The sequence below is a fragment of the Lates calcarifer genome, linkage group LG10 (assembly GCF_001640805.2).
Source record: "Lates calcarifer isolate ASB-BC8 linkage group LG10, TLL_Latcal_v3, whole genome shotgun sequence".
Classification (NCBI taxonomy): domain Eukaryota; kingdom Metazoa; phylum Chordata; class Actinopteri; family Centropomidae; genus Lates; species Lates calcarifer.
Window position 1 is genome coordinate 25,908,902 of NC_066842.1, and position 25,481 is coordinate 25,934,382.

The 25,481-nt window shown below is 40.1% G+C and overlaps 1 protein-coding gene across 1 annotated transcript in view; it reads left to right on the forward strand.

The window, feature by feature from the left end:
- The window catches only part of zfpm1 (zinc finger protein, FOG family member 1), a 97,100-nt gene that overhangs the window by 50,214 nt on the left and 21,405 nt on the right, over window positions 1-25,481 (forward strand). The window contains 2 exon segments of the mRNA XM_018704028.2: window positions 1,880-2,017; window positions 23,080-23,213. Of these exon segments, the coding sequence (XP_018559544.1) occupies window positions 1,880-2,017; window positions 23,080-23,213 (272 nt within the window).

Consider the following 25,481-nt stretch of genomic DNA (forward strand, 5'->3'; position numbering starts at 1 on the left):
TTGCTCAAATCAGTTTTGACTGAAATGTGCTTGTACCCAGTGACATTTTACATTCTAGTCCTTAGTGTATGATGTATTATTTGTTAAACTGTCCAGTCAGAAAGTACATGTGTGTCCAACCTCTGGACATTTTCAAAGAAAATCTTAAAAATACTAAATCCATTATGGTATCTAAATATGGATCTCTCTAATTGCTTTGTCTTAGCCTAGTTATTAGTGGTGTGATGTAAGATTTTGTGATACTGGACTATCCATCCATTCATCCATTACAGCTGACATTGGGTTAGAGGTGGGGTACACCCTACCAGTCTGTTACAGAGCTGACATATACAGACAAACAACCATTCACACTCACATTTACCAATAAATCTGCATTTCTTTGGACTGTGGGAGGAAGCTGGAGAACCAGGAGAGAACCCACGCAGGAACAGGGAGAACATGTAAACTTCACACAGAAAAGCCCCACAGGAACCGGGGTTCAACCAGGAACCTTCTTGCTGTGAAGCAACAGGCCACTGTGCTGCCTGATATTGAGCTATATCAATAAACCTGACTCATTGGACATAGAAAGGAAAAGTTTAAACAACACATTTTGCATAAAGTATGCTAAATTACATGGGTAAACAACCATATATGTTGTATATGAAGCACACCTGCGACACGTGTAGCAGACCTGTGTCGTCATGGTATCAATAATAAACATGCTAACGATCATGGTTTGGTTAGATTTAGAAAAAGATAGTGGCTTGGCTTAAAACAAGGACCTTCGTTGCCATGGCTACAATAAGTAAACATGTAGCTAAGGTTGTGGAACAGTCAGTGACTGAGTCAGAGTTACTACAGCCACTAGGGGTCACCTAAAAATATAACAGAACTATGGGTTGTAATGAGCTGCTTGCACAGACAGGACAGTGTTTGAAACTGCATCAATGTATGCCAAGAAACACCTTTTAGTTTTTTAAAATAGCTCATCTGTCTGTTTGTCAACTAGAATGTCTGCCTTAAAGATAAAATATTAGTGAGGTTAACGGTGTGTTTGTGATCTGGTCTCATGACCTTAACCCTACTGATGGTGATGCAAGAACAAGAAGACAGAGATCTTCAGCTCAGATAGCCTGAGGTGCTGTGATGTAACTATTAATCTGATCTGAATAATCAAGAGTCCTGCTAATAGGGAGGGACCCAGTAGTGTGATGAACCAGTTGATACCAGCTGCAGAGGCAAAGGTCAGGGTTCACATTTATGCTGGATAAACACACACATTTCCAGCCATTCATGTTCAAACACACACACACACACACACACACACAGGTCCAACCACGTGCAGAAGCACACATGGATCTGTATGATCAGGAAGCAGGAGGCTGTGAAATCAGCTTGATCAATGGCAGGGATATCAATGCTGATTAGTGGAACACAGGCAACCTCAGTCTCTGCTCAAGGTGACAGGCTGAGGAGAGGAGGGGGGTGGAGATAGAAAGATATAAGAGAGAAAGACGAAGGGAAAGGCGAGCACAGTGAGACCCACCTACATTCACTGAAGAGAACGAAAGAGAAGGATGCTGGGCAAGATGAAGAGAGGCCTGGTGGAAGACAAACAGCCAGAAAAAGACAAAACTGAAGGTGTAATTTAGGGATGAATGATTTGGGGAAAAAATCTAACTGCAATTTTTCGAACAGATATTGTGATTGCAATTTGATTTGCGATATCATTTTGAAAGTCAAGCTTCAGTCCAGGATTCACTATATACATGTAAAACGTGATGGAGCATTACAATTTAAGATATCATTGAAATATTAACTGCTCTGTGAACTAATCCAAGGATGAGAAGGAGTCAGTAGTATGACTATGTTTAAATTTGTCTGTTTGTGTATCCAGAGCCCAAGACACAGGACTCTCGAGGAGGCACCAGTAATGAAGATGAGGACGGGGAGGAGCGAGGTCTGACACAGAGCGGCGGGGAGGAGGAAGAGGAAGGGGAGGAAGAGGAGGAGCCGTTACAGTGGGGGGGTCCAGGTCAGTACACTTATGGGATTTCCAGTTAACATGATTGATGTGGTAGTTGTGACATATTGAAATAAATGCACCAGAACAGTGAACTGTACTTCTCCCTTTCTTCAGTAAAATAAAATTCAGTTTTCACACACAATTTACACAGAGCTTTTACTCATTAATGGGAACTCTTTATAACTTCATAGGAAGCACAGATGACAAATCATGCCAGAGGGGTTCACATTCAGTGTCAACTGAATGAAAACAAAACTTTCACAATATTTAATAATATGGTGAATATTTAAATAAGTTTGATCTGCTTCAAAAGCAGTAGTTAATATTTTAGAACTCCACCCTACACAGATTTGACTCTACAAGAACATTTTTGGAGTGAAGGCACTTCATAGAGGGACGTGAGTCAATAAAGAAATGTACAGTATCCTTTTAATTCATAAAACCAGTCCAGCCTGAGACTTCACGACATGTTCACAGCCCACACCTGCTACTAGTGATAGCAGCTGCTGCCCACATTCAGATGTTATGTATGGTGCATTCCTCTCACTGCCAACAATGTTTTATTTCTGTACATTGTTAACTAAGGCAAAAAGAAGAGGAGTATGAACTGAGACTGTGATTAAAATAAAGCCTTCAGGAACAGCTATGTGTTCTCTCTGGCCCCAGGGCCGAGTTAACACGGACAGACACTAGTTAGCTTTCTTCATTTTGTGTTGTGTTTTATTTGTGTGCGTGTTTATTTGCATCAGTGATGACTGATATCAAAGTTTTGTCAGGTCATACTGAAGGCTGCCAGCATCACAATGGTCTCTACTAACACATTTCCTGGAGACAATGCCACATTGTCAGTGTTAATAGTAACATCTCCTGTACCTATAGGTAAGGTATGTAACAGGAGTCCTCAGATCAGTGCTAATGCTAATTGTTCTTTGTTTTCACTCAGGACTTATCCAGGTCTGTTTTATTTGAAAGGGCAAATGCCACTAACATCAGAAATTATTAGACTTTTATTAGTAATCTTCAGGGGAAAAAAGTAGCAGTGCTACATCACACAGAAAACCAAATATTTAATCAATGATCAGTCAAGATCAGTTTGGTCCATTTAATTAGGAAGTCTGCATTTCTGTTCTGGTACAGAAAATTACTGTTAACATGCTGTAATTACAGATTTGCTACATTTTTAATAAATTTATTATTAAATATTTGTACGTGGAAACTTTGGTATGGTTAATCAACTAAACACTTGATTAAGGATGGGTCAGTGTCATGGTCAGCAAAAAAACAAAAACATGTTTAATGTAGTTAAGCAACTAAAATACTGAACTTCACAAAGCAAGGCTGGGACAGGATGATAATGAACACATCCTCTCTTCCCCACCAGAAGAATTAAAATACATGTGCACACACACACGCGCACATACATACACACCAGTTAATGGTTAAAATGTGTTGGGGGTCAGTGTCCAGTCTCTGGGACCTATTGTCCACCCATCCTCCACCCCAGCCACCACAACCTTACTCCACACAACCAGGTGAAAAACACCGACTGTTGCTGCAGAATGGTTCAATATGACTGTAATGTCTCAGCATAATGAGATACCCCAATCAACACTCTCGTTTCAATTCTAAGCATGTTCTTCAGTAGTTCTAACTAGCTCTGTATGGCTGTGTCTGTGTGTGTTGCCTGTTGCGAGTATCTTCCAGGGTCCATTGTGTTGTCCTCCTGTTCCCCTGTAGGAGATGTGAATATGACAGGCTGGGGAAAAATTTATTCAAGTCGTAACAAACACACAAACACACACGGCTAAGAGGAGATAACAAGTAAATCGCCATAATTTTATTATTTATTTCCTCTCTTATCGAGGTTTGTTTGGTTATTTATTTCTCTCTGTCTGTTGTCTTCAATGAGTTAAACAATGCAAGAAGATTACCACACTATCTCGCCTTATTTCCTTTTCAAGCTGTGCACGTTTTATGTACGTCCATCCATGTGTGTCTATACAGTGGTGAATGTGTGTGTGTGTTTACGAGAGTGTGTGTGTGTGTGCACATGTATTTTAATTCTTCTGGTGGGGAAGAGAGGATGTGTTCATTATCGTCCTGTCCCAGCCTTGTCCCTTTAACAGTAATTGGAGCGATATTAATTGCTGTGCGGTGGCTGGTTGATGGTAGCACTATGATGCACACTGATAGGGCTCTGCATTTTTTTTCCCTTCCTCTCCTCCTCACAAACTAACTGCCGGGTGAGTAAGGCAGGGGAATGGAGGGTGGGGGTGGGGGGTGAGGGGGGAGAGTCAGGGAGAGAGATAGCCCCTCTATCAGCTCCGGAGCAGGCGCTGTCTTTATCAGGAGCACGATTGGCAAAAAGGAAACTTTGACCGGTCTGAATTTTTCTCTTATCGTCAAGCCTCCCCTTCCTCCCTCCCTCCCTCCATCCACCTTCTTCTTCTCTGGTCTCTCCATCACCACTAACAACCCCACTAACAGCCCCCCCCCCCAATCCTCCAACCCCTTCCAGCATACATCTCACCCTCTTTTTCTCCATCTTTTCATTGTTTCTTCTTTCTTCTTCATCCTGCATGCCATGTGGGACGGGAATCACTGGCTAATGTGCTCTTGTTCTTACACAGTGTTCACCATGTATCAGACAATTCCCATAAACAGATGAGAGGAAAAGTGTGTTGTCTGGTATGGAAATAAACAGGGTTTTATCTCCTGGGAGTGTTGGCATTCCACTCGTTTCTCACTGTTGTTGCCTTTCACACACTCGTCCTCCTGGGACCAAAAGTTTCAGTCTTTTAATCTTGTGGGGTTTTCAGTTTGGTTGCTGTGAGGCCAGTCACACCAGTGGTCCGTGAGAGTCATTATATCCTTTAGGCATAACAAGCTCTATATACATTTTATTTCAATATATATTGTTTGTCTTTGTTTTTCCAGCTTCCATGTTGGATTGAATCTGTGTTATTTGGAGCATGCTATGTGTGTGTTTTTTTGTTTTTTTTTTCCACACACAGCCTAACTCTGTTTTTAGTTTTCCAATAAGGAGCAAAACTTAAATAAATTAAAGATCACTTTTAAACCAGCATCACATTGTATCCTAACACCTCTGTGTAGCTAACAACAGCTGTGCTGAAACAAATGCTTCATTAAACAATTAGTCAAAATATTGGTTAGCAGCAAATTCAATAATCAATACATTATTAAATATTTACTTGTTCCACATGTGAAGGTTATGGACTGTGAGCTGTCAGTCAGATAAAGTGATCAATATCACTTTATTAACAGCAGGTTGTCCACCTGTCTCTTCTGGGGCTCTTCACTCCTCTGTGCGGACGCACATGAAACAGGAAGCAGAGAGAAAGACACAAATGTAAATTATCTTTTAATTTTTACATTTTTTTCTTTACTTTTCTTGGGAGGGCAGGGGATCCTGTTGGCGGGTCGGGCTGCCCTGCCAAGACAATGGTAGGGGAAACACTGCTTTAATAACAGCAGATTGAGAGTTTTGATAGATGTTAAAAATGGTAAGGTAATGCCAGAGGTAAATCTTGGGCAGGTCCAGGAGAAAAGGGATATTAATTAATATATGTTTCTACATTATGTATGAGCCACATGAATATTCTGTTTTCATGGCTGTGACCAGCTCTTTGATTTTTCTCTGGTAATCAACCAAAATGAGTTTTTCAGTGGATGATGCTAATGTTCGGAGAGCAGGGATATATAATGCTGACGTTGTTGTGAGTTTTCCGAGTTTGTGCGGTCATTTAAAGAACAGCTGTAAACTTATGTTACAGTCGATTCATTTTTCACATTTCTTACTTTTCTCCCTTTTGTCCGCACTTGCAGTCTCTGTTTTTTTCCTCATCTTCTCTCAGCACATCTCTGCACCTTGTCTACATCTGTTTCTCTTTCTTTCTCTTATCTCTTCACCAGCACAGACAGTGACCTCTTTCAAGTCTTTACCCCTGTGCATCTTCCCTTCTATCCATCAGTCTGTATTCTTCTTTTCAGCAGCAGTATGTATGTGTTTAGCTGTTTTATATCACTCGTAAAATAGTCCAAAAGTCCAAAGCGTAACTTGGAAGACAACATTAGAAAGATAGAAATCTGTTCATTTCCTGTAATAGAAAGTCTAAATTCACTGAATGTTAATATACAAACTATATTTCAAAGGTTAAAACGTAGAATGATTTGTTCTAGTTTAAAATACAATAATTTGAAAAATTAAATTTCCTTTTATGTGCACAGTTTGTGTTCTAACCTTCTGATAGTAATCTCTTAGTCTATTCAAATGACTTATTCAAATAATTCCTTGTTGCAGTCATTACTGTTGTTCAGACTGATATTAACATAAAACAGAAAACAAAAACAGAACATTTAAATTCATCCTTTCTGCCTGTTTTTTCCTCCTGCTTAAAGATAATACAATTCATTACTGGACACAACATTTTTCAATCGACTATTTGACACTGTCTCCTCAGTATGTAATGAGTTGTTTATGTGTCAATCTGAATAAATTCCTTAGTCATTGATGATAGTCAGGGCCATTCTTTTTGTTTCTCTCTTTCTCTCTCTCTTTTAATTTTGTACATTTTTTTGCCAACAGCAGCTATCAAAACACTGGCTTTGTGGCTTCCATTGATACGAAAAAAAAACAAAACATTTAAATTAAAGGGACAATAAGCTTGGAATGGCTTAGGCTTCAGCAATTTTCAGTTCATCTTAAAACAATCAAGATGATGTGTGTTTGTGTGTCCTCAGTCAATGTGATGAGGGTGTGGTGGTGGCATGGCAGAAGTCTAGGTGGGAGCCAGTCCCTATCAGGGATGGAATGATATGCTGAAGCCGCCTTTTTAATCTACAGTGTGTCCATACTGCATGATATGCAAAATAAATTATGAAGAGAAGGAAAAAAAGTATCTTTTGAATGACCTTGCAGGCTGGAGGGTTTGTTATTTTCTCCCTCGCTGCTTGAAATTCTTGATATGCAAATGGGTGTCACAGTAATCCCTTGTCATGCGTTGGCTGGCTGGCGGTCCTCACACATCCTCTTCTTCCAGTACTGTGTGTAGACCCATTGTCAGTGGCCAAAGAGAATGTATCATTACAGTGTGAAAGTGTTTTCTATCCTGGTCACTGGATAAAATAAGTGAAACACCCACCAGTTTATGAATAGGAAGCTATAGGACCCCCCAGGAAGGTTCAGGGGTGTTATGTCATTAAACATAATGTCCACCCAGAAGCAGTTACAACACTGTAAAAAGTGCATTTTGTATCAGTGGAGCACCCCTGGTGAATTCCTCCCTACTAAAGAATAGTCCAGGTCCTTCCTCTTACCAGCCTTCAAGTGTGTGACATGAATTGCAAAGAAGTTCCTCTCTGGGCCATCCAATCACACCTTCTGACAACTTGTCTACTCCATGGGCCCCAGGAAACCAGCCAAGCAAGGCAAATGTTCTCCTGCTCTCCCAGCACTCTTTGCTCCTTATCCTTCCCAACAGAGTTATTTAAAATACCTCCATAAAGCATTATACTGGCAGTGGTAATAATGGTTATTATTATTTACCAGGGTGTGTGTGTGTGTGTGTGTGTGTGTGTGTGTGTGTGTGTGTGTGTGTGTGTGAGTGAGTGAGAGAGAGAGAAAGAAAGAGAGGGTCCTGGGTTATCATATGGTAGTTAATTATAATGGAGCATGAAGGCTCACTATATTCATATTAGAAATGCTGAGAGTCTCATTTATTTGGGTGGAGGACAGGGAAATGTTGGTGGTGTCACATTTGCATGCTGTTTGAAATCACAGTGAATAGCATAAGGTGCACTCTCATCACTTTGTCCCTATGTGATAAGACCTTTGTTTCTCAGTTTGATCCATCTAGTCATGGATGGCTGAATGTAGCAACTGAAGGATAAAATGTTTGTGTAAAAGCTTCCAGTTTTCTGCACTACTGCTGGTTTACTCATCTCTTTGTGGAGCTGTTCATACAAATCCAGGAACCTCAAAAGCCAATATCTCTGAGTTCCAGGAATACAGGACAACGGCGGTCTTTTCATTTCCTTTTTTTAAATTATTGATGGGCAACCAGTTTATTCACTGGGTTTTAAAAGTTTTTAATCAGAGTCCACTGTGATTTTGCCTTGGTCAAACAGAAACCTTTACACTGTATCATCATTTTAAAAGCAAACTAGCTTGTAAATGAACAAACTGTTGATTTTGCCTTTCTAAGGAAACATTGAGTATAAGAATTTAGTCCCATTTTGATTGATTTTCCCTGACACGTGTAGCATTAAAGCTGAAATATCAGTCCTTGTTGTGTTTCTCTGTTTCTCTGTTATCTGGTGGACATAGAGCATAAACAGTTAACCCCCAGTATTCAGATAAGATGTCATCTTCAGGCTGGTAGAGGTTAAAGAGGGTGAACTCTGGAAAGAGGGATGAAGGTTTAGAGAGGGCTTATGGAAGAGAGAAAGACAATGACTAAGGGAGGAGGAGGAGGGATGAAGAGAGAGAGTAAAGAAATAGAGATGAAGGAGGGAGGAGGACCAGGAGAAGTGGTTTGGAATAAAGAAGTACCATATTGAGTTTAGAGTGCAGAGATAACTAATGAAGGGTGAAAGAGGTGAATGCTTAAGGATCAATGAGAGCGAGAAATGAGAGATTTTAAGAGGTGCAATTCAGATAGTGAAATTAGAGGTGAATGAATGGGAAATGGGTAAGGTTAAGAGATAGAAAGATGAGGGAGATATAATATGAAGAAATGACAGTTGGGCTTCTTCAGTCTTGTTGGCTCTTGTTGGAGTTTGGTCTAGGACATTTTTAACAGATGCCAGTGCTTCCATTAAATGATCATTCTGGATTATTACAGGTTGGATTTGTTGGGTTTATATAATTTGCAATAGCAAAAACAAGGGAGCCTTGCCAGTGTTGGTCTGTCAGTGTGTCAGTCAGTCTACCACTTTGGTACAGACTGAAATATCTCAACAGCTGTTAAATGGATTGTCATGAATTTTGAGCAAACGTTCATGCCCCTCAGAGGATAAATCCACTTACGTTTTCTCTAGCACCACTGGCAGGTCAAAGTTTACACTAATCTTGTGAAATATCTCTGCATCTATAGAGCACATCATTTCGCATTCATGATGCCCAGATGCACTGTGTGCCTGATGTTTTAGTTTTTTACTCTTGACAATTATTACATGGATTATGGTGATATGTTGTATACACATCCATGGTTCCCAGAAGGTGACTTAAATGAAAAGCTTTGCTCTCCAGATCTCTCATCTGGCACCATCATCTAGATCAATTTTTAATTTGGTTTTATGGTCTAATACCTAAAAAACAAATAGCCGTGGTGTTAAGTGGTAACTAACAAATGTTAACAAATGTTAATGCTAACACGATAAACATTGTACCTGCTAAACATCAATAATACATCTTCAATAGGATGCAGCCTCAGAGAGCCACTAGCACAGCTGTAGGCTCTTAGTCTTGTTTAGCAATGTGAAGAAATATTATTAATGAATGTTGCTGCTACATATCAACATATTTACAAACATATTTTTACAACAGTCAGGAATTAATTAAACTTTTTTTTCCTGCTCATAGTAACTAACACACTTGGTTAAGATTAAGGAAAGATTCATGGGAGTCATGTTGGCTTGTTGGTTTTGGAAAGTTACAAAGGGGAGCACATTGCTGGGCTGCACATGGATCCCCTCTAGAGATGTCTGTAAGATTTAGGGAAGGGGGTGTGAGATGTGAGACACCAAATGTAATATGGTGTCAGGTGAGGTTGGGAGGTGGGAGACTAAGGTTAATGACAAAAGAGTTGTTCAGAAATTACATGTAAAAATGAAATTGGATGACACAGACTCTCCAGTATCTAATAACACATGCTTAATATTAGCCACATCTAACCCCTCATTTCACAATTCCAGTTTATTGTTACACATGAACTGTGAGCTCCTTCAGAGAGGGCTTGACCCACATCCATCCATCCCTCACATACTCAGACATACTGTACTCTCACTCTTTGTAACCTTCCTCCATATCTCCAGCCAGCAGACTCCTGTGTCTCACAATGAGGGTTTCCCTACAAGCACCCTGTCAGTTTCACCTGTCAATCAAAATGCCTCAGGATAATGATTGGTTGTCATTTGTCCAGAGGGCTTGTCTTGTCAGTGAGGTTGAAATACCTCAGAATACAGTCTGCAGTTTGAAATGAACTCAATGGAGCTTACCTCTCATCCCATTAACACACAGTAGAGGAAAAGTTTTCTGTGTGTGCATTAATCCCTGTCAGACTTTTTACTCAGCTGAATTTGTGTCTACTCAGTAAAATGTAAATCAAATAAACATTATTTTTTATTGTTTTTTTTTTTTTTTTAAAGTCATGAGTAAGTAGCTGGTAGCTGGTTTCTCAAACCAAAACATCAACGAACCAAACAGTAGAAAACAATGAAAAAAACAGCAATTCCAGTCACCGGAAATTCTGACTTGATTTACTCTGAAATGTTAATCAAATATCGAAATATCTGTCTGTCGATCAACTAGCTGATTGTTCAACTGATCAGTTATAGATTATGCAACTCCTATAACCACCAGCAGTTTCTTCTTTAATGAGTGTGAGGCAGCTCAGTAGTTAAGACGAAGAACATTAGAGAGTGTAAATACACCCATTTGTCATTATGGAGAGTTTTATGATAGTATGTAATTATCTGGTTATATTTTTATCCACGATAGACCACTCAGATCATATGTGTAATTGTTTCAGACTTTTGTCACAAGAGTAGTTTTGTGTGCATCATCTGATGAAGCCTCAACATTTAGAGAGGTCAGCTAATTTAGAGAGAGCTCTTCTTAATGGTGACACTGCCAAGACACCAACAAATACATCACCTCACACAGTGTGTTATAACCAGGTTATCTTTTAGGTAGTGTCCTGATGTTAACTGTTCTTGTTAAAAAAGCAAATATCACCAAAATTTCACGTGTGTGCAGTGAAAAGTTGTAACTTCCTGTGTATACTTGGAGCAGAAGTTTGTAAGGATTATTGAAAGGCAGTATGGCCCTCTGCCTCCATCACCCACTCTTGATCTACACCACATATTCTGACTGACACACACACTCTGTCACACATCTCCTCTCCTCTCCCATCTCCTCTCTCCAGCCTGTCTGTGATGTGTCACTCCCCTCCTCCATCCCTGATGATTGATAGGCACGAGGCCCTAATCTAAAGGAACATTTCTTTGTGCTGTCCAGCTGCTATCAGCCCAGCAGCTCCCATACACCCAGTGTGTGAGCCTGTGGCAGGCCTGGCGCTGGTGGTGGGACAGGACATCGGCACCCTGATTACCAGTCTATCAGATTCCTGGCCTCTCCTGCAGCCACCACTCCACATCCTGCATACCTCTCATACAAAAATACACTAGTGCACATGTTTGTACTTAACTTGTCACAGTGCCCCAACCATACTGCTATATTTTATTGTTGATTGTTGTTTATTGAGCTGTGTTCATCCAGAGAAAGTTTTCATATTATTCTGGATCATTATTATCACAATTTTTATAAAAGCACCACACAGCTTGCTGTTTTTCATGGTAACTTGGAAATTAGCATGAAGGAAATTAAGTGGTCTTGAAGTGACTGATCACTCTGTGCACCATTCACTCCTAGTGAATGGATTTGAGGTGCAGTTTTCTCACAGTCATCTGACAATGTAACAGTGTTTGGTTGCTAAACTAAATCTCTGTCCAGCCGGACATCTGCAGACGGATCACTGTCCCAGTTGTCACCATTCAGCTAACTGAGTTACTGTGGTGAGTTGACTCCTCTCACATCATTATTTTCTCTGACCGCTAATATTGTTCAGACTTTGGTTTTCTGAGCTCATCATCTGTGACAGATGTTATTCTCAGCCCAAAAAGCTTTGTTAAACTGATGAGGTTCATGATACGAGCAGCAGAGAGACGAGCCACACAACTAATTATTTTATTTGACCCCACATCTTCAGTCTTATTCATGCCAACTTTGCTCATTTTTCTGCTGTTCTTTATGTTTCCCTTTGGTCCTTTGACCTGCTCTGACATTAAACATCATATAGCAGCAGGTTGGTAAACATGTGAAAGCATTTTACTGGCATCAACAATTTAATGTTAATGTCAAAATAGCTCTTTTTTCCAGCTATGGCATTCTTAACTAATACCAAACACTAAAGTAATGAAAATCCTAATTTTAATGTCAACCATAAATTCAAGCTCTGACCCTAAATTGATCCAGAGAAGCAGAGAAGTCATGTTAGAGGATTTTCCTCATATTCTTCATTGTCTGGATATCAGCACCATGTAACTATAAAGTGGGGAAAAGTCCTCACACACGTCTTCTGCTTTCAGCTCATTTTCCCCATCCTATATCTCTTTCTTATCATGTTCTGTCTCTTTCTATCTGTGTCCTCTACAGTATCTCTCTCTCACCAGTTTCCTTCCTTTATTAGACAACAATCACTTGTTTACCCCAGTCTTAAGGGAGTTTGTGTGTCCACAGCAGCAATTGGAAAAAACACAAGCTATTTTACCACATTTGCCACTGTCATTTTGACTTTAAAATTTTTATTTCCACTTTGTCTGTCCAGGAATTTTGACTCTAAATTAACCTTTCAGCAATGTAAACTGACTCTATGTAATTTTTAAAATGAAAGTAGAGAGAGCAAATGAATTATTGAACATTGTCCATTAGTGTACACCTAGAAATATAACTTAAGATGTACAAAAAGAACCATAAAGGTAAAAACCCGAACTTGCTGTGTATATTGATGAAATGAACAATGCTAAATCATAAAATCCTCAGTTGTTGCCATCAAACTGACAGAGAGATGCTTCAGCAAACAGTATTAGTGTATTACCGGTTTCAAGGTGTACCGTGGTTTGGAAAAGTCAAGCCACTAATATTTTCCATCATACTGTTCTTACATCATAAGCTGTCCTCCCATGTTAGAATGATTTGTCAAAGACGGAAAGTGCAGGACTCCCTCAGGTCGTGTGCAATGCAGAGTAACACGACAACTCCCCCTCTGATTTATGTGTGCAGTCAGCTCTTTTAGTCTACCTGTATTCATGATGGCAGAAGAAGGTTTAGGCTCATTTAAGGGACATATTAAAAAAAAAAAAAAAACATACATGTTTTTCTTACTAGGCAAAATAACTCATTTTAGAGCTGTAATCGCAATACCGTGATACTGCGAAACCGTGATATTTTTGCTTAAGGTTATCATACCGTCAGAATCTCATAACGGCCCATGCCTATATTAATGTATTCTTTCTAGATACAGATACTAACTACAGAGTTCTAAAATAAGACTTTGTGTGTTGTACAGCCCCTCTCATGTTCCTTTTTTCACTTCACTCACTGCTCTTGTCTGTTTAATTGGTGAACCTCTAAATGACCCTGAGTATGTCGAGTAAGTCTATCAGTCTTTAACTTTTCCACGTCTCCTACCCCAGCCCATGCTGCCGATACCGGCCTGATTGAAATGTCCTTTTTTGCGGGAGCCAGAAGGAGTTGTTAAAGCAGACATGAATTAATGATTGAATTAATTATTGGAGTCACATACCGTACAATTAATTTTGTGGCTTTGCCTCAGTCTTTTTTCCTCTCCCCGTCTGTGTGTAGAGAATGTCAAGAAACATTTTCTAATTAATTTATGTGTGATTATCAGGGATAGTTTCTGGAAGGTCTTCACTTTCAATTTGTGTCAGGCTACAGCAGAGGAGAGAGGGAAGGCTGGGAGAGATGGAGGTGGGAGCATGAATAGGGAGGGCTGTGCTTGTGAAGCACGTGCCCTCTCACACACATACACTCATTAAGGTGTGTGCAAGAACTTAAATTTTCTTTTTCTCTGAAACACAGTTTCACATTATAATTGCTCCCAAGAAAATCTCTCTCCTCGAGTCATGACTCTCCAGTTACTGTTGTCTTGCTTTGGACCACTTTCAGGTTCCTTCCTTCAGATAATGTTTATATCCTATATGTCTGTTCAAAGAGCTAAAATCACGCCTTTTCTCCATTTTAGCTGTGAAATGCACCTACACTGCAGGAAGTAGATGACAAAGTCAAAACTACATTCTGCAATTTTAGTATGTACAAGTTCAAGCTCAGCTATAAGATGTCAGGGGTTTAAATTAGCCAAATCAAGTGTCTCGGCAGTTACCTACATTAGACTAGAAGACATCCTTCTGCTACAAGTTAGCAAGGAAATGCAGCAAATACAATAAAACACACTGAGAATTTAGTTCTAAAAACACTTCAGCTGTGGAAGATACTCGTCCATAACAGGACTTGAACAGTGATGTTTAACAAAGTAAAAAGTTATGCCAGTGCCCCAGTACAAGCTCAGTCCCTCATCTTACTGCTAATATTTATTCAGCAGGTTCAGTAGGTCTGGTGTTGTGATGTACTTTTCCAGTGGCTGGAGAAACAGCCACTTCGTATGATGTGTTAAGAATGAAGACATCATCATACACTACTGCAGCTACATGTACAGAAACTCTTTCAAGTCATCTTACATAAGTAACAGCTCTTTATATCAGCATATAGCAAACATTTACACAATGTCAGGCTTAATGTATGAAGTGAAATGAAATTACTTTTAGGCAACATCTCCAGGGTCCCCAGAAGCTAAAGGTTTATTGTTGTTTATAACATAAAGTGGGTGTATTCTCTTGGGGCAGTGCCCAACACTGACCCTCTGCACACACCCTCTGTGTAGAATGAATGTGCTCAAATTTCATGGCAATCTGTTGTTTGTGTTCTTTTTCCTTTAAAATAAATGTGGTATCAACAGGATTATGACCTGAAACGAAAACATGGATTACTCAGAATTAACAGTTAAAACTGGTTGATATCATTTTAAAGCAGTGTGTTCTCCTCCGTCTGTCTTGTGTCTGCTTGGATAATGAGTCTTTGTCACACGCATGCATACAGAGGCACTTTTTTTTATCAGCAATAAATAAAACTCCCACCAGCAGTCAGGTGATTGAACTCCAGGATGAAATTTTTGCTTGTGAATGTCAGTATTCTTTGCATTTGTTTGTCTTCAGTGAATGTGGGGAGGGGGAGAGGAGGGGGAGAGGAGGGGAAGGGAGGGGGGAGGAGCACTCATCTCATCAACAGTAGCCCTGTCACTTGTTCTGTTTTCACCCCCTTCGTCCTCCGAACAGAAAAAACTACTTTTAGTTTTTTTCCCCCTCATTTTATCTTTCTTCGCATATTTGTGAATTTGCATGTTTGCTTCTTGCTCTTTTCTGGTGGTGTATGTATTTTGTAGATAAAAGTTCAGCAGTGCAGTTAAGAGAAATTAGTTGGGTAAACAGTGGTAAATGTCAATGATAAAGTTCTGTTGAAGCTCATCTGATTAGCAGGGCTACGCAGGTGTCTTATCTTGCCTGTGCAACAGAGGGTAAAATGGAAATGATTGCGTGGTCCTGAGCAGTAGATGTCTATCCCAGAAATGTCTATCTGCTGCTGAGCTGAGCCTGCCGGACTCCAGGGACCCAGGGGTGCTGCATGGAAGATCGTGGAGAGAGAGACAAGAAAAAGAAGGCTCAGTCAGGTCCTGCTTGTTGATGGACTGAGGCCTTTTATCAGGCAGCGTTAGAAATAACATAAGTGGTGGTTAATGTGAAAAGCTGGATAGAGGTTCATCAAAATAATGAAACAAAGGCAAAATATTGAGCCATTTCTTATTCAACATTGATGACCGATGTTATGAAACTATAGTTTAGCAGGATAACAAAGACAGCACCAAATGAATTGTTTCGTTTTATGAAGTTCAGATGTGTTGTAAGCAAATATGAAGGATTTATACTGAAATCTGCCATTCCTCTGAAAAAGCATCCAGGTAACTGTTAGAAATACATTTGAATATTTTATACAACTTTTAGATCCATAAAAGCCCAAATGAATCTTTTCAGACTCAAAGATCAATCAATATTTTTTCATACTGACATGAGAGGATTATGTGAAATGTGATTATTACTGATCACTAAACTCTGCTGCTCTTTTGAGCCTTTTAGCCTCTCTTAGCTTATTGTGTTGGTTTTACAGCCTCATGTATTTCATCATCTCAGTAATAATCCAGTTCTATGTCTGCTGCAGTAGTGTATCTGGCATATGGACAATGTTTTGAGCAATACAATGATTTATTATTATCAATTAAAATATATTGTGTTTGTTAGATGACTTAGATGAGGATCTGATAAATATATTTGTCTTGAATAAGTGTCATATATATATATATATATATATATATATATATATTATATATATATATATATATATATATCAATGCCAAATGGATGCCAAATGGTTCACTTGCTCATTTTATCACTACACTTCCTAAGCACCTTAATTAGGAACACCATCACAAAATTTGCAAATTCTTACACTCCTGTGATACATGGTCCTGATATCCCTGTGCTAATCATTTAGGTTTAGGGGACTGGAGAAAGAACAGGAATGGGAGGTGTCATTCAGCAAAGGTTAAACCCCACCTATTAGTGCGGGGTCGGAGCAGCACGCAGATAAAGATTTCCTGTTGTGTGGTGTCAAAAAATCGATAGCTCTGCTGCGATGTGCTCATTTGATATCAACAATAGTCTTTTTAAAAATCAATTAGCTTGGATAGAGGAGAACATCAGTGTTGGGTTACACCTTCCTTTTTTTTTAACCCATATTTCACATTAAGATTCAGTAAGGCAGGCTGTTTAGTGAGGATTTTCATTCCTATTGGATGACCAGGTGCTATGTCTTTATGCATGGTTTTTGCATTTGTCAATCCCCACTCACCAAACTTGGTTTACCTACACAGCATTGGACCTCAGTTCTAAGAATGAAGTCCAACTTAAAAACCTGAAGCTTAGTTAGCCATGATGGTCTTTTTTTGGAGCCAGAAAAATCAGCTTTTCTATCTTTTGGTAAGGGTGCGGTTTTGTATTGCGTTGACATGTCAGCAGCTACAACCGTGTGGCACTTTTTTGTATTTTATATACAGCATCACACTCATTAAACCTACAATATGCAAGTTCTGGAAATTAAACTAGCACAAATGTGATACTTGAAAGCAAACCATGCCCCCTGCTCTCTGCCCAGCCTCCACCTCCATTGCTGTGTTCACTGTCTTTGTAAATGCTGGAAATGTTGGCTTGTGAGTCAGCCATACCGACATCTCCCAGAGGTTAATACTAGCTTGAAGCTTTAGTGTGTGAGGAGAAGTAGACCAAAATGTTTTCATGTATTGAACTTTGAACGTTTGACAAAGGAGGACGTTTGACAGCACCTCTTCACATAAGATATGTTCTGGAGCAAGTATTATAAACAAATCCAGTAAATTAATTAAAAAAAAATACAGATCTCACTCATCAGTCTGACTCAGTCAGTAAACTGTCAGGATGACACAAAAAAGGTATTGGTCCAAGAATCCTGTAACAACAACAACAACAACAACAACAACAAAAGCACTGTCCTGGGGTCTCATTTATAAAACAGTGCATAGGATCCATGCTAAAAGCGTACGTATGCTCAAAAGCTAAAAATGGCATACACCACAAAAAAATCTGAATTAAGATCAGATTTATAAAACCATGCGTACACAATCCTGCAGGCAATGTTCTCTTTATAAATCACAGTTCACCTGGAAATGTGCAGATGATCAGCCTCATGTCCCGCCCTCTACACACCCACACTTAACCATAAATGGTCAATGCAAAGCGCCTCATGAATGTTAATACACATAAATAAGATCAGTGGTGTTTCACACTGAATCGCAGTAGTTACTGAGAGGAGGTAAAAGAAGATTTTTTTTCTGACTTAGAAGTCGAGGTTCTTGTGGGTGAGGTGGAGGTCAGAGAGGACATGTTACTTGCTGGTCACAGCAGTGGAATCTCAAGCAAAAGTAAATACAGTGAGGGGCAACACGTTGCTGCAGTGTGCAAGAATCACATCCTTCAGTCAGAACCTCTCTGCTACAGGTCTGAAAAGTATGATAGGTGAACATTTTTTGTTTGTTTATGTATCGCGAGTATAAATAACACTGCTGGTCTGAATGTTTATAACAAGGTGGATCTATAATTTATGTTTGATATTACGTCAAATTAAATGTGTGAAAGGCATCTTTAAACAATCTGGCTCCAATTCACCACATTATCATCTCCGTTACCACTTTCCCGTGTCCAAAATGTGCGTACGCGTGGGTCAGAGATTCCATACACACGCGCATTCTCCCGTCAAGTTTGTTTTTATAGATCACAACGTTTGCATGGAAAGTTGCGTACTCGTCTTTTAGGTCCTATTTTGTGCGTACACAACGTTTATAAATGAGACCCCTGGTCTGTTCCTAATGGCTGTCTGCCTTCAGCACTGCACTCTCTCTCCCCCACCATACACACACACACACACACATACACATACATCAGTTAATTGCGTTAGTCATTTCATTAATGACAGACTGATTGTTTTATTGTGTTGGCTCATCAAAGAGGCCAGGACGCCCCAGTGGCTGCTGAAGCGTCCGTATTGATAAGCTTTTGTGTCTGTGTATATATGTGTGTAAGTTGTGACAGGGTGTGTATATTGGTGCGATGGTGTGCACCAGCTGGATGTGTGTGAGCACAGTGTGTCAGTTTGTCATCTTGTGGACCAATGTGTATTTTGTGTGTGTGTGTATGAGAGAGAGAAGGATATACAGTGCGTTTACATACACGTCATTAACCAGGTTACTCAGAGAAATCAAGTCACACAGGTAACTGGGGAACATGTTTACATGCACTGTAACCAGGTTACTACTCCACATATACACTCAGCAGATCAGTAATTAGACTTCATCAACCCCAGACTTATTTTGGAAGCATGGCTCATTGCTTTGAACTGTTCAGGGATGAAAGCTTCCTGACTGTTTTGTCTCTGTGTCTGTGTCAGAGCAGACTGACAGATTGTCTGAACACTGGTCAAAGAAACCAGGTTTCTTGTTCACGTGACAGTTACAAAACCAGCTTACTTTAGAAAACAGACTGTAACCTGGTAATTGAAGCTCATGTAAACACAGGCAGTGTAAGGCAGTGTGTACGCAGTGTGTAGGCAGTAAGGCTATGTGGATATTGAGAAGCAGGTTGACATTAATAACGAGTCCATCGGCCCAGTGTCCATTGAATTGGGTCATCTGGACAGAAAGTCAGACAGAAAGAAAGACATGATTGTGTGTGTGTGTGTGTGCATGTGCGTGCATGCACTACAACAGTGAAGGGGGTAGTATCATACAGAGCAGTGATGGTAGTAGCAGCCAGTGCAGCCATATTGATAAGGAGCAGTGGGCTATTATTCAGGTCTGTGGTGGGCAGTACAGGTAATTAACAGGGATTAGGATTGTTGGAGGCCTCATGTTACCTGAGTGAACACAGTTAACCTGCTGGGATTAACAAAGTCCACTCATCAGCAGACGTGCACTGATAGCCCTTTTTCTCTACCAGTATGAGAAGGCAGTGGGTTATTGACAGCTGCTTATTCCAGTCACCTATTGCTGCCTATAATTAACCAGTTACACTCCATCATTTACATTTACACATGTACATTTTGTTTTATATTTTGTAATCAGATCATCAATAATAATAATATTAATTGTAACATAGAAAATAAGCCTGATAATGTTAGCCTATGAGTCTGTCTGCAGACATGCTTACAGCTCTGTGAGGCATGGTGTATTTACAGTACTTTAATAATAATGTCAGCTAACATGCTTACAATGACACACTGAGCAGGTATGATGTTTACCATGTTCTCCATCTTAGTACAGCATGTTAGCATGCTACCATTTGCTAATTAGCAACAAATACAAAGCACATATGAGGCTGGTGGGAATATCCTAGTTTTTATTGTTATTTATTGAAGTATTTATCAAAACCAAACTATCAGACAATATTAAAATGTGTTTAATAATTTGCTTTATGACTAAAATTAAATTTGACCTTATGCTGGCACTAGATGAAAACTCAGAGATTTGAATGTCTGTGCAAAATATGGCAATCCATCCACCATCTCTGACACACAGTATTTCAGGGTGGACAGACTGTTTACAGCCTCATCCTAACCTATGACTCAGTGAGTGATATGCTAACAGGTGACTTCAGATTTGTTGTTGTGGTAATGTTACCGTTGCAGGCAGGTGCAGGTTTACCTTTATCTACCATTTTTTGTCTGTGGTGTTGAATCCACGATGCTTCCGCACATTATTTCTCAGATGGTTTGGTGTCATGATGATGTGAATGATATTTTACAAATGCAATCCACCATAGTGCAGTTCATGTTGCACTGTATATTTATTATGTGAATATTTATATGTACAGATTTTGACCTGGTATCCAGGATTCAAGTCAAATCCCTTCACTCCACAAAAAATACCAAAAATTAATGTACTGGACATTATTACTGCAGTGTCTCCAGTTCCAGTTCAGACTGGGCCTATGTTGTTTTGTTATGATGGTTGATACAAACACTACAGCTGAATCAGATGAAACAAATCCATTCACTGAAAAAAACAAAACAAAAGAAATATCTTAGTTGGGAGGCAGTTAATAAAATGCTGCCATGTATCTGTTACTAGTGCTCAGTACTTACTTTATGTAATCTCATCATTTTCATGTCAGTTGATGGAAATATTTCATTTTATTTTGCCAAAATTTCAACAATGAACTTAAAACGTGACTCATTAACTATAATCAAGGGGTCAGTTTCTCCTGCAGTTTCACAGTGAGGCCTGTTTATATACATCAAGCACACCTCAGAAGACATTTGGATATTCAGGTTGAACCTGAGCCACAACAAATGACCTGTTTGATTTAGCTGAAAGTGTTTGATGCAACAAGTCATGAAAAGAATAGGATCACATGTGTTCAGCCGTAACGCCGGACAAACTAAATGCTTTAGTCAGGCTTGTTTATAAGTTAATATCTGTGCTGGCTCTCTGAGGTCAGGTCCTCACACTGTTTCACAATGAGGGTCAATGGAGCTTGGTCAGGCTGATAAAGAGTCCCATGTGATGACAATTGGCCAATGGCATGGAGTCAGACTGGACATTGATGGAGTGCTGTGATAAGGAGGGTCAGAATGACTAAAATGAAGCCCCGTAGGACGATAGGAGATAGGATACTAGTTGGACAGACTCTTGACTTTAGACTCTGCAGGTTAGACTGTCTGAGGAATCATGTTTGGGTTGGTGCTTGACCTCAGACTGAAATTTGACGCTGACCCAACTCGAAGCTGGAACATTTGTGCACAAAACCCTACAGAATCTGACAGCTAACATGGAGGCCAGACCCCAATAACCCAAATATATCCTCTTTAATTTGGTGTATTAAACAAAGAACAAAGAAGAGCAAATAGCTTGAACAATATTTGTGAAATCAAGCTCCACCCAAAACCATTCGATTAAAAATTCAGCCCAACGTGACCCAGCACAACAGTGGGTCAGGTCAGCTCCAGTTGCGTCTGGCATCAGTGTCACGCTCTCATGTGCACCAGGGCAAGAGAATTAAAAAGTAGGGCTGGTTGCAGTGTGACACATAGCATGACTGGCAAACAAAGTGTGAAAAACTGCGAGTGTTAATACTGTTTTTCTGGGTGCACATACTCGGTCAGATCAGTGTAGATCCTAATAAAACAGAAACTATCAGGTCAACTCGTTCCGCAAAACACTGTGTGACCTGTGTTATTCATTACACTGTGGAGAGTGTCATTGTAAACTTGAACTGTGCGCTAAGAGAAACACACCACTTCCTGTGTGACTGTGCCACAGCAGCCTTTCCGACAGCTGAACAATATTTTCAACTGCTCTTTGGCTGTTATGGACTGGTTTTTGTTAAAATAGGGTCTACTTTTCACCTCCCTGTATCCCTCCTACTTTCTTCCCTCAAACCACGCTTCCTGCTCCCTCCTCCCCTCCATAACCCTAACCCCACCACCACTACCACCACCTCCCTCAGCCCCCATTGGCTGTGGGAAAGCCATTTTATCAGCGTCTGTCCGTTGTTCTCTGGTGGGGATAGATACAGAGAAGATAGATGAGTGTTTTGACATGGAGAGTGTTAGACAAACACTCTTATCAGGCCCGCCACTTTAGACCGACCCCACGAAACAGTCGCCTGAACCATGGACAACATGAGGAGGGGTGAGGTGTGGGAGGTGGGAGGAAAGGAGGCCAGATTTTGTATATGTTTTGATCAGAGAGAGGTAGATGGTCATAACCAGAAAGCTTTTCCAGAAGCAGACCTCGAGGCTGCTCATGTCACAGCAGCGGGCATTAATCCTATCCAGTCAGCCACTGGACCTCCCTCTGCAGCACTCATTAATGTTGCTCAACCTTGTTCATTTCTCCTCAGATTTGCAGAAACTTTTCTAAACCACAGATTGCTGCTCCTCCTGCACTCGGAGCTGTCTTAAGTTTTTAAATAAATGGATCAGTCCTCCATGCCTCCTGGCTATCTGGCTCTATCTGGACTGCAGCAGGCTCAGACCACAGCCGTCACTGCCATCCTTCTACAGTTATCACTTTGAGGAAGTACACAAGAAGTTTCCCTGTTTGAACCAGCCAGGACAGAAAGTGCTCAGCTTGTATCAAACTCCCCCTGCTGTTGGCCTGTTGACAGGTTTTGCTCCATGGTCTGAACTGCTTCAAGAGTTCAGGTCAAGTTCAAGCCACATGATCCTTTTGCTTTTTTATGTTTTTTAGTCTGTCACATGGTCTCTGCTCAGTGTTGCATGGAAGATCACTGTGAACTCCTCATTGAAGCTTCTCTCGTAAAATTTGATCAGTAAAAGCGAAAATGAAATGAATGCTTATAAATCCTCATATCAACACTATAACTTTTGAAACCATTTCTTCATCATATTTGTCGGTGATGACACTGCCTGGATGATAGCAGCTGTTTAATGATAAGGTTATTATCACTGCGGAACATTACCTTGTTGATACATCTGTGCTCATTTCATCCTCCTTGATGTTAATATCTCCTCTTTTCTCTCCACCCCCAAGATGACCTGGAGCTAAATGAAGAGGGCAGTGACAGCAGGGTGGTGGCTGGCAGGGACATCCACCCAGACACAACATGGGGACCCTTCCCAGGAATCCTCCAATCAGAGGGCAGCACAGACGATCAGGAGACACAGGTAAGAGCTGTAATGTGATCACTGTCCAGTAACTACTGTCAACGACTGTTTTGACAATGATGATTCATTATAAATTTAGGTTATTTATTTTGAAAAAATTATACCTTCACAAATGGACTAAATATGATAAAAGTTTTGGCCTTGTGTTCAGTAAGTCAACTATTTAGTCATTTATTGAGAAAAAATATGAAACATTCGCTGCATCCATCTCCTCAGTGTTATGATTTGTTGCTTTTAATGTTTTATATCAGTAAAAACAATACAGGGTTTTGAGCTGTCTGTATTTTTCACTCTTTTCTGACATTCTGATAAATGAATCATGAACTCAGTGATTATTTGATTGATCAAAAAATAGTTGGCAGATTAATTGATAATGAAAATACTTATTATTTGCAACCCTATTTCTGACTGTCTTTTTTAGTTAATTAGACAGGTATCATTATTTTAGTTTAAGTGTTAATTAATAAATCAAAAATATTACATGTATATTTTGGGTCGTTAAAATAATTGTTACCTGCAGCCCTACAATAAGACAAACCACTGAGTGCAATAAGAGTGAAGTCCTAAGGATTTATGAAAATACATCTCACAGTAGACTCAGCAGTGTATGTTGTAACACTGAGGTGAGAGTAAGTCATGTTGTAATTACAGCATGCTGAAGAGGTTTGGAAAAGTCAAAGGTCAGAGGTCAGATGGTCGGTTAACAAAGGGAGACAATGAATAAACACCTTATCACATCTGAGTGTTGGACAGTGGTTGGAAATGAAAACAGCTGTGTGTATCTTTATGTGTGTGTGTTCCCTGGGAACAGTGTGTGGGACCGGATGAAGTCCTATCAGAGACTTGGTTCATGCATCATGTGCAAGTCCATCTAATCATATGATACTGATGCTGGGAGAGGCTTCCTGGCGTGGAGTACAAACTTTTAGAGGCGCATGAATGCACACATGCAGGGTCATTCACACACACACATGCACATCCCGGCCTCATTTTTATAATTAATCTGCTTCACTTTACCTGACCTGCTTGTTTTATCTCAACTTATTTTTCGTAGTATTAGTATAATAAATTTTAGTCCAGCTTGGCCCAGTTTCACAAATCCAGATCTGGGTCCAAACCAGTTAGTTAAGTCCATCTAGTTCACATAAAGCCAGGCCTTTCCCCATCAATACTCTCTCCTCTCCTCTCCTCTCCTCTCCTCTCCTGTTCCATACTCTCCCCTCTTCTCCTCCTCTCCTCCCAGCCCTCCCCAGACGTCCGCCTGCCTTTTATCTCCACATGGCGCCATCCTCCTGGACAACAAACCCCAGTGATTGATTCCTGCTTGATAGGCTCTCATTTCTAAGATTTCGTTTATTATCAGTGAGGTTCTGAGTGTACAGATAGATGTCTACGTGTGTGTGTGTGAGCACTCAGTCACACAGAAACTCACTCACCCATCACCTTTTGTTCTTCCCCTCCCTTCCGCTGCTCATACCGTCCTATTCCTCCTCTAAACTGTAAAGTCCATTTTTGTTCTTTTGAGGGCTTTGCATTCATGTGGAAAGCATCTCGTTCTTACTCTTAATACCCATTTTCTCCATTGAAGGAGTGAGGAACCGGACCTTCAGTATCTATTGGAGATAGTGGCTGTAATCTCACATTCCTCCTGTATTTCTCCCCCTGTCACTCCATATCCTCCCCCTCCTCTATCCATTTGTCCCTCCCTCCATACCTCCCTCCCTTGGGGGTCAGTAGGGGTCAGGGCTATCCTCCTCAGATGAAATCTGCTCATCTCCTGCTGTGCTGCTAAAGCTCCTAGCCTACATTTCTACAGTGGATGTAAAGCGTAAACTCACATAAACCTTTTATTTGAATATGAGATCAATATTTTATGTTACAGAGCACTGTTTGCATGCACTAAAAGATGCCCATTATCATTTAAATCCAAAATAGATCATGAAAAGGTAGCAATTGCAGCATTTAGTTTCACAGTTTCACACCTGCAGGTTGTGCAGTATAACCACAGTCTGAACCACTGGCTCCACATGTCCCACTGGAACAGAAGGAGGTTAGAGGTGGGGTTATGGGTTAGGATTATAGTTCGGGTTTCTCCCAGATAAATTTGCTGTCCCTATTTTATATTGCACACTAACTATATACAAGTGTGACGTCCAGAATTGTCCGCTGTGGATGTTATTTCCACTGCACTTACATTGACTTTGTCACTTTTCCAGTGTGAACACTACATCTGCTCAGAGTTTAGGTAGATTTGAACAACCCTACTAT